Source organism: Filicampus tigris, chromosome 7 (genome assembly GCF_054856515.1).
Source record: "Filicampus tigris isolate MCC_2025a chromosome 7, RoL_Ftig_1.0, whole genome shotgun sequence".
NCBI classification, from domain to species: domain Eukaryota; kingdom Metazoa; phylum Chordata; class Actinopteri; order Syngnathiformes; family Syngnathidae; genus Filicampus; species Filicampus tigris.
Genome location: NC_141223.1, coordinates 23248816 through 23259348, shown reverse-complemented (window position 1 = coordinate 23259348; position 10533 = coordinate 23248816). Strand labels below are relative to the sequence as shown.

Sequence of the window (10533 nt, the reverse complement as noted above, 5' to 3'; positions counted from 1 at the left end):
AGAATGTTTCAAGTTGTCCACATCATGAATTGATCTCCTCCAAAATAACGAATATCAACAAAGCAAACATGGAGTAGCGTTCAGCTGTTATTCTATCTTGCCAAAGATCAGCTACATTTAATGGTGGTAGCCAAAATCGCGACCACGATTAAAGTCGATTATTGCGCAGCCCCACTCTGAAGGCAGAAAATAGCCAGACTAGCCCAAAAATGTATCTCGACAATCTAGCACTCACATGTTGTCCAGGCAGTCTGGAGGCTGCTTGAGACGGTTTCCCTGCCTCAAATAATCATAGATCTCGCTGTTCTCCACCCCGGGGTACGGCGTCTGGCCCCTTGTGGCGATTTCCCACATGGTGACGCCAAACGACCACTGAAAGACAAGAGGAAGACGGCGTCAAGTTTCAACGAAGAGCGTGACACTGCGACGTCACCGAGCGGAACCGACCACGTCGCTCTTGGTGGTGTAGACTCGGTCGGCCAAGCTCTCGATGGCGATCCACTTGACCGGCATCTTGGAGATGCGCCCTTGCCGGTAGTAGTCACCGTTGTAGATCTTCTTGGACAGGCCGAAGTCGGCCACGCAAACGTTCATGTTCTCATTCAGCCTGCAACAACCATTTCAGATTGTTCATTAGGAATGGACACAGTGAATGCCGTTTTCCTGTGCAATCGATCATAAACTTTTGCTGAATATTCTTGCGTATCCTTTTTTTTCTTTAATCTGCTAAAATGCCACAAGATGAGTAATAGGAAAGTAGTAATTGATGTCAAGGAAGTATGTTAAGCAATAATTTCCACATTTCCACTAAAATCTGTATCGAGGAGGAGCTAAGTTTAGCCTGGGTCGTCAGTGGAAATTAGGCAGTTTTCACCATGTTTTAAAAACGTATTTTTCAGTGTAATACGCGATTAATTTGAAATGATTTCAAAGTGGTTTTGGATCATATTTTGTGATATATTTATGGTTGAAACTATTAATATAGGCAATTACAGGAAATGTGTTGTTATGAAATGTGCTAAATAAAACCAATTATTAAATTTAGAATAAGACAAAAGCATTAAAACATTTTTTTTACAATTTGACTTTTTCATTAATCTTGTTAAATTACAAAATGTGTAATAAAATATGGTATTTTAATAACATTCAACTTAGGTTACATTTTTGTTTTATGAAGTTTAAAAAGTGGTCATTTGTAAGGGAAACTGTATTTATTTCTATTTTCATCTAAAAAAATAGTGTTCTTTTTCTTGTGATCTTTTGATGTGGTCTGTGTTTAAATAGTTAGTTTTAGGATATGCTGCGGGCCATGAAATTGTCCAGTGAGGGGCTGCAAATTCGTGCCGTTCAGTAGAATCTCCAAAATCTCGCATCTCCAAAATCATTCTTTTCCAGGAAATTAAAAAATTACACATTTTTGAGTTATTAAACATTTGAAGGGAAAGTTCTCAGGCTAATTATTTGTCTGATTTATAATAATATATAAATAATAATAATTAAGAAAAAAAAATAATAATAATATCAGACCCACTAGGGGACTGACCAGTAGTAGAGATTTACAGAATGAAAATTATGAGATTGAACAAATTTGGATATAGGGCACTTTTGTCTTGCTAAAATCTTGATTAAGATGACCCGCCTGACACACGGTCACCTCAGACAGGAAGTGAAAAGAGCAAGTGGATGACAAGCGTACATGCAGTTGCGTGCGGCGAGGTCTCTGTGGATGAAGTTCTTGTTGCTGAGGTATTCCATGCCGCGGGCGATGTCCGTCATGAAGCGCACCAACATCTGGGACGGGAGGTACTGCGCCACACCGCATAGACAAACTTGAAAATGTGTCAGCTCAACATGTCTTTACCCGTATATGGATTTTAATTTCCAAAGGGAGTATACATGGTCACCCTCTCAAAATATTGGCCTAAGTCATATTTTGACAAAAAACAAAAATCTCGGGATGCTCGCCATCTCTGCTAAAATCGTCCACTTCCTATCATTCAATTCTACCCCTGAAATTAAATTATTAATGAATACAATATAATCACCATTTGGTTCAGTTTTTTGTGTTTTCTGTAAAAACTGAAAAAAAAAATGACTTGGCCTATTTTTTGAGGGGAATGATGACATTCTAGCTGGTGACTAGAGCAGACTGGGCTTGATTTGCACCAGTCATTGTCAACATTTACAACATGCAATAAAACAAAAAATAAAAAATGAAATCAATTAGAATAGTGAATAATAAAATAAGTTTTAAAAAAACAAATTAAGAGTATAAAAGTGGCCATATTAAAATTGTGCATAATGTTGTAGCGGCTTACAAAAAAATATACATTTTCTGGGATTAATGCAAGTGTGTCTTCTCGCCGTAAAATTTTTAATGGTCAGCAAAATCTCTTTTGCCGGGCTGTATACCACAAGTCAAGCAAAAAAATGCTCCGTGTCGTCACGACACTCACCACAGGACAGTCTCCGAGGCGCGAGTAGAGCAGGTAAGTGTGCAGGTCGCCGTGTTTCATGTAGGGCAGGATGACCACAGGCGACGGGAAGCCTTCACTCTCCACCGACTGCAGACACACGCCTGTGCGGAAACACGCCACGCCGCATCAACATAAAAGAGTCCCCAATAAGATTAATGTAAACAAATTCATTTAGTCTAATATGATATGTTAGGGGTGGTTGACTGGTTAGCACGTCCGCCTCACAGTTCAGAGGTCATGGGTTCGATCCCCGCTCCGGCCTCCCTGTGTGGAGTTTGCATGTTCTCCCCGTGCCTGCGTGGGTTTTCTCCGGGTACTCCGGTTTCCTCCCACATTCCAAAAACATGCATGGTAAGTTGATTGGACACTCTAAATTGCCCCTAGGTGTGATTGTGAGTGCGGGTGTTTGTCTCTGTGGGCCCTGGCAACCAATTCAGGGTGTCACCCCCTACTGCCCGAAGACAGCTGGGATAGGCTCCAGCACGCCCCGCGACCCTTGTGAGGATAAGCGGTATCGATAATGGATGGATGGATGATATGTTAGAAATATATTTTAACAAGTATACATTAGTTTTCTCTTATAGGATTTAAAATAACCTACAAAATTTAAGAGACTGGAATGCACACTGTACATAATGAAAACATCAAATAATTGTTTATGAATCATAATCATACTGTAAAGGGTATGTGTAATTGGATTACTATGGGCTTTATTTTAAAAAAACTATCATTCATTACATTGGAGAAAAATAACATTATAATTAAAATATGAATTCCAATTATAATCAATTTTAGCACAAGTAAAAATAATAATTACAGAAATCTAAACGTAAAATCCTAATAATAATAAATCATGTCGAGAATGGATGAAAATGGTTGAAATAAAACTCTTTTTGATAGCCCCTCATATTGATTTTTCTCCAAGCAAATTGTAAGAAATTCATCCACCAGCGTTCCGCTTGCTGTAATCTGTCGCTGTGCAAATGAGGCGGCGTCTCACCGAGCAGCCTCATGACGTTGGCGTGGTCAAACTCCTTCATGCAGGTGGCCTCTCGCAGGAAGTCCTCCATTTCCGAACGCGTGCAGATGGCGACTGGAGCGAGAGCCACAAGAAACAAGTCAGCACTTTTTGACGTGCTCCAATACAGCGTTTGATGTTACGTCCCAACAACAACCGATGGCGAACCCAAACATGTTTGGAATTGTCTGACTTTCAACTGTAATAATCGCTTCATCGCGTTGTAATCGCTTGGGCCGGGTTGAAGCCTCCGATGGATAATTTGTCGAATTGTATATTTTTGTTATTTTCACAAATTATTGCCCGGTCTATAGTGTTGAAAATGACTTGCCATCTTTGCAATGGCTCAACAAACATGATTCTTTTTCGGGTTTCGCAGAAAAGGATACTTTTGTTCCAATTTTAGTATATGCGAAGCCGAAGCTATGCAGAAAAGGATACTTTTGGATATACAAGGATTCCTCCCCAAGCTGGCGATACAACAAACTATGATCCTAACTAGGGCTGTTCGATTTTGCCTTACAAGAAAATCCCGATTATTTTCTCTCAAACCCGATTTTACCATTACGATTTCTTTGTAAAATAAAAAATAATGAAAAATGAAGTACTTTGAATGTCTTTTATTTAAACTTAATTTTTCTTTCTTTGAACTCAAAATGCCAGTCAATTAAACTTAATATACATAGAACAAACCATTGGGATTAACAGCATTTTGCTAACACAATAGATTTCAGATCTGTTCTTAACCCAATAATGAAAGAAGAAAGTGCATATACCATCTGAAACGAAATCATCAACATGAGAGAAGGTAGACAGTCAAGTCTGTAAACCAAACAGTCTGTCAGCAAGTCATTTTGCCAACCATTTGCCAAATCATTTATTAACTAAACGCTCACTTGCCTGAGCAAATAGCAGAATCGCCGGTAGCCATGGATGTTGTTGTTGTTGTTATCGGACTGCGCGCTCGTGAGTGGAAGCGGAAGTGCAGAGGAAACTACAGTGGCTTAGATACACCAAAAATAAAAAAATTGAACGTGCCGATTTGAACGTTTTTAACATCGTTTTATCCAGAAAATTCGGTTTCGGTTCAAAATCGCTTAATCGAGCAGCCCTAATCCAAACAAACTTTCAACCATCCGCTAAAATGATTTTGAAATACAGTCGACCACCACATACTCATGGTTCAGCACCCACATATTTGCATATTTAATTTTTTTCCCCCCACAATGCATTTCAGTGGCCGTCAATTATGCACAGATTTACTTGACTATGTATGTATTTATGAATGGATGATTTGATTACAAAAATGCACCTCTCTGCAACACCACCATAAAAAGATCTGTTGGGATGTGTCACTTCAGCCTATTCCTTGACCCCAACTACTACTTTCCTATTAGCTGGTGACTTGCGGTAGCTTGGGTATTACAAAAGGAGCAGAAAAATGTGATTTGGGGGTTTTACTATATATTAATATATCATTAAGATAATGAATAGTATAAATGGTCCTCCGCTCACTCTTCATGGTCTTGACGGCCACACGGAGAATACAATCCTCCTGGGTCAGCTGACCTTCCATGACAGAGCCAAACTCCCCTGCAAAGGCACACACAAATCACATCACCAAAAGCCTCACAATCACACTAAATCACCAGGCTACATTCTACAAACGCCCACGCCCATTTGTACATTTTTAAAAATGACATCTGGCCTTAAGTACAAAAACGCTGCCCACCAGCTGATACGTGCTCATGTTAGATTGTCATTCCAAAGACAAGTGCCGCTATTAGATGTTGTTGAATGCTAATTTGTACCTTCTCCCAGCGTCTTGCCCAGCGTCAGCTTGTGTCTGTCCACCATTACGTCTTGGAGCTTCTGCCTCAGCTCGTCACTGATGCCCAGACTGTTCACTGCGGGTGCACAAAAAAACAAAAAAAACAATGTCATGACAATATGTACACACGTGATGTCATTCAAGCAGATATGGAGAAATATGGCGGCAGAAGAGAACTCTGACAGCATTCAAGCAACATTATATAAAAATCAGACCATTGGAATGCGGAAATATGTTTAGTAATCTGCCTTTATTTTATAAAACTGTCTTTTATTGCAATCGATAGGATATTAAATCAATCATATTATTAATAGTTTCCCCCTTCTATTATTACTCCCTTCCTTTGCTAATTGGCTCGGAGAAAATGACAATGCCTACATTTCATGCGTCAAGTCTGAGGTTCGACTTTGTCTGGAGGGGCTGGTCCCAAACATCGGGAAGAATGCTGGGACATTCCTTTACCGCATCTTCATCTGTGGGAATCATTTTGGGGCGAGCTGGGACTTGTAAACTAAGTTGCCATAATTACTGTCACACAGGTGTGTGTACGTGTTGCTGTCTGGAATCATTGAGAGACATCTTGGAATTCTGTTTGTAGTACCACAAGAGTTGTTTTTACAGGCTAGATTCCCGCAGATGATAAGTGCCCACACTACAGCACAAGACTAAACATCAAAATAAGCATTAAGTGTAGTCGGGTTCTCATGTGTGCGGGACGCCAACGAGGATCGACTTTATGTTGTGACTGGTGGAAAGGCGAGCCTACTTGGAAACCCGACCGCGTCGATGAGATCCCAACTCTTTACTGTTGAATAAATTGTGCACTGTCATTTCTTGTGTATAATACGCTCTTGGGTATAATATGCACCCCCAACATCACAATCACCCTGCTGGATTTTCCAGACCATGCTAAAAAAAATGAAAGTCTTATCCACATCCTGATTTGTATTTTATTGTATTTTTCAAAGAAATATTCTGCTCTGTGCGCATGCCCTGATGAAATGAATTTCATTCGATTCTTAATTTTTTTAAATTGGTAAACGTTAACATGACGTTTCTCTGACATCTCTACTCGAGTTCTCATAAGCTGTTAATAGACAGAAAAAGGTGCTAAATTTGTACATTGATTATTTGTTCTCCACAATGACCGTAGACAGTTCATTTTAAGTGCATAAAGTTGCCACCCCCCCACAGTACCCTTTTCTCTAACAGTATGTCCTTCGTGATGTGCATTATTATACTTTTGCCACAAGGAGGTGCAAAGACCCTGGATATAGGACAGGTGCCTGCCTGCGTCATCAGTAACTGTCTAGTAAAGACAGAGTAGCAACATATATGATAACAGAAACCAATACGCGAGGTTGCAGGTGAGCAGCGAAAATTATGTCGTTATTATTATTTATATGACAAAATTATTTCTAGTTTTGTAATAGTAGACATTACATATATTGGAAATAAAGTGCACCTCATTCACAACAACCAAGTACAGGTATGTCTATACAATGCAACAGATTTTTGTCATTTTCCTTGTACCTATGCATAATATGCGTCCTTGATTTTTAATGAATTTTTGGGGGGCAAAATTAAGCCTATCACACACAAGAAATTACGGAAAGCGTCATTTCAGGTTTTTTCTTTCCTATGAAAAACTACAAAATTGTCGCTTTACCGATGCTAGCAAGGAGCATGTCAGCGTGTGTTAGCATGTTGGTGTCCAAACATTCCGAGGTTGTCATAACTCACAGGTGGCCTCAGTAGTCCTGCGGCTGTATGAGCGTCGCGCCCGGTAGCGGACCACCAGCTCTCCGCTCTGCATCATGGGCTCGAACACATCACTGACAAACAACCACAAAAACTTGATAATGCGGCAAAAACGGCATTGAAAAAAACTGGAAAATAAGTAATGACATGTAGAATTATCTGTCAATAGAACATGACAATTTGCCATTTAGTTTTTTTTTTTAAACAAGTAAATGTAGCTATTCAAGGGAATCAAACTAAAGGCTGTTACATTGCACAAAAACTGCCTGGTAAGAAAAAATATCTTGGCAGACAAGCATATTTTGCTTTCTTTTAAGACGAGTTTAAGTTCATCTCGGCTAGATTTGAGTTTTTGCAGTGTATTACACACACATGGCCTCGTGGTTATTATGGTTCATGAAAACTAACAAAATAACTAAAACTCAAATTAACGAAATAAAAAACGGAGGATGGTTTCACAATATTTAGCGACCTTTTTTTCATGCACTTTACAAATGACTATGGTATATATTTTAAAAAGTCTAAAAAACAAAAATAAATAAATAAGTAAAACTAATAAAAACTAAGACACTTGCTCTGAAAATACACATAAACTGAATGAACCAAAAGTCAAAACGAAATTCAAAAACTATCATGAAAAATCCCACACTATTAAAACCCTTTTCCATACGCACCCAAATCGCGTCTCCTTCCGCCGCAGTTTGGCCACGTACACGGCCATGAGTGCGCCCAGGGCCACGGCGCCAGTGGCGGCCATCACCACGTACCACCAGTGCCACGAGAAGGCCGGCGGAGACGACAGACCTGCACGGGGGGAGGCAGGACACTTCATTAGACTGAAGAAAGGAACATCATATACAAATCATATACAAAGCAAAGCAACAACATGCAGAACTCTAACCATTAATACACCCATGCTTAGCCATTGGTGGCCATTAGAAATAATCAGTTGTCTTCACCTGATTAATGATTAACCTCATTATAGATACTGGGTGTTAAAACGGTGTATGATGAAACAACAGTATGTATGAATCTGAAACTATTTGTAAAAATCTGAACTCATTCAAGCAACAGTAAGAAATCTGACAGTAAAGCAACAATATTTACTGACCTCATAAAAACAAAAATATGTACAAATCTGATCTCATATCACAGATACAGAACTTTTCATTCTAAATAACTGATTATTTTGTAAGTCGAACAATTGCAAAATTCTTTTAGTTTAAATTACAATTAAGAAATTCACCAATTAATACAATATATACATTCACCAATGACTGAATACAAAAAAATTATATATATATATATATATATATATATATATATATATATATATATATATATATATATATATATATATATATATATATATATATATATATATATATATAAAAATAAAATGACTAAAACATAGTGAAATGCATATACAGTTGACGAATGCTATAGATTAATACATGCATGTTAAAAATTATGAAAGTAAACCTTTTTGGGGGGGAAGTGAAATTAAGGCAACAATTATATGAGACTATTATATGAAATTGACCATTGAATTCTAGTTAGTATAGTTGGTTATTACAGTATACTGTATATACTGACATGTTAACAATGTAAAAGAATCTAGGTTCAATGGAACTGAGTTAATGGTAGGACTACACATTTTTGGACTACACAAGTTTATTTTCATCCGTAACACTTTCAATCATGTCAAAAGTTAGTTTTGTTTTATTTTTATGTTTTTACCTGACCTGGGTTGGTTTTCGCTTTGTTTCTATGATTTTTTTTATTTATTTCTACTCAGTTTTATTGCCTACATGTTGTAAGTAAAGACAATCAATCAACCAAAACAATAAGGATACAAGAACAAAGGGGGCCGAATGTGTTTGGCAGGCCATACTTTGGCCACCCCTGATACGAAATAAAGCCTCCTCAGTCTTCCCGTCTTTATCTCACACTTGGCCGCTTTGTATCGTCTGTCTGGCCCCATTAGACTAAGCAAACAGAGATGGCCAGCGCTCTAAATATTTATGAAGCGGCGTCGAGATTCACCCCAGCGCAACCTCGCCTCGCTTTTCTTCACGTCTTCTTCCCCTTTTTCTCCCAGAGATGAAGGAAGAAGGAAGGGAAGTCTGTCACAGGGTTTGTGGGCCATCACTTACCTCGGAACTCTGTGAATGAGAAAAAAAAAAGGCTTTACTTGACCTGGCCCCAACTAACACTGCTAACTTAATTTCCACTGCGCTGTTTCTACACAACATCCATTTTAAGTCACTAATTTTATTTACGGGACACAAGAGACACATTCAAAATGGACGCGTCACCAAGGAGGAGTAGAATCTACAAATTTCTTTCAAATGATAAATAACACATTTTATTTTTTTGATTATTGATTTGCTTTGAATAATTACACTTATCTTCCATATCCCCCCACCTCAAAAATAGGAAGTAGATTCTTCAAATTGTACTTTAAAGGACTAATATATGATCAAATCTCAAACGGTATATGTAGAGTTGTGATATTTGAAGCGGATGTCAACGCAAACATATTTTCTTTTCAAGAATATGTTCTATGCAGGCCCACTAGTTGAACAAGGCATTCTAACATAAGAGTTAACCCCCCCGTTTTCAGCCATCTCCGGGGGCGGCCATTTTGTCATTCCTGTCGACTGAAAATGACATCACAACTGATCAGGTAATGACCAATCACGGCTCAGCTTCAGAAAACAGGTTAGCCATGACATCACAACTACTCAGGTAACGACCAATCACGGCTGAGATGCCTAAAAACGGGTGGCTTTTGCTTCTTAACTCATATTCCGGAAACACAACATTAATCAGAATACCGTGTTTCAACTAGTGGGCCTGCATGGAACATATAAAGTGCTTTGTTACAGCTGTAGCTGTTGTGAAATGCGCTATATAAATAAAATTGTATTGTATTGTATTGTATATTCTTGAAAAAAAGTGAGTTGACTTCCACTTTAAAGCATCGGTATATGTACAAACATAACCACATTAAAGTAATGTAGAAATCTGACATTAGAGAAACAACATCTCGCACTATGACTCAATTGAAGCAACATTGTGGAGAAATTTGAGCCCAGTAAAGCACCAGAATGCACAAACCTGGCATTAAAACAACAACATGTAGAAATCTGACCCATTAAAGCAGGAGTATGTTCAGGTGTGATATTTTGTGTTTTATTTCTCACCAGGAGAGACGAGCGTCAGAGTTTGCGTGGGACTCCAGGGTCCTCGCCCCGCTCCCGTGTATGCGCACACCCTGAAGGTGACGTTGGTGAGCGGGAGGGACAGGTTGATTGACATCTCCGTGTCCAGGCCGGCATCCATGACAAACTGTCCAAGGAAGATGAGTCACAGACCATTTTGGGGGGAGAGAAAGCGAAGGGGGAACATTGAGTGACTGACAGTGTGTGAACTCTAGTGTG

At 38.8% G+C, this 10533-nt stretch overlaps 1 protein-coding gene across 1 annotated transcript in view; it reads right to left on the bottom strand.

Moving 5' to 3' along the window:
• The window catches only part of LOC147145204 (tyrosine-protein kinase receptor UFO-like), a 35633-nt gene that overhangs the window by 2959 nt on the left and 22141 nt on the right, over positions 1–10533 (bottom strand). The window contains exons 9-19 of the mRNA XM_086036113.1: positions 10297–10441; positions 9244–9252; positions 7762–7891; positions 7070–7161; positions 5307–5402; positions 5011–5088; positions 3478–3570; positions 2457–2578; positions 1697–1806; positions 448–607; positions 236–372 (exon numbers count right to left, since the gene is read on the bottom strand). Of these exons, the coding sequence (XP_085892239.1) occupies positions 236–372; positions 448–607; positions 1697–1806; positions 2457–2578; positions 3478–3570; positions 5011–5088; positions 5307–5402; positions 7070–7161; positions 7762–7891; positions 9244–9252; positions 10297–10441 (1172 nt within the window). The remainder of the gene's footprint in view (positions 1–235; positions 373–447; positions 608–1696; positions 1807–2456; positions 2579–3477; positions 3571–5010; positions 5089–5306; positions 5403–7069; positions 7162–7761; positions 7892–9243; positions 9253–10296; positions 10442–10533) is intronic.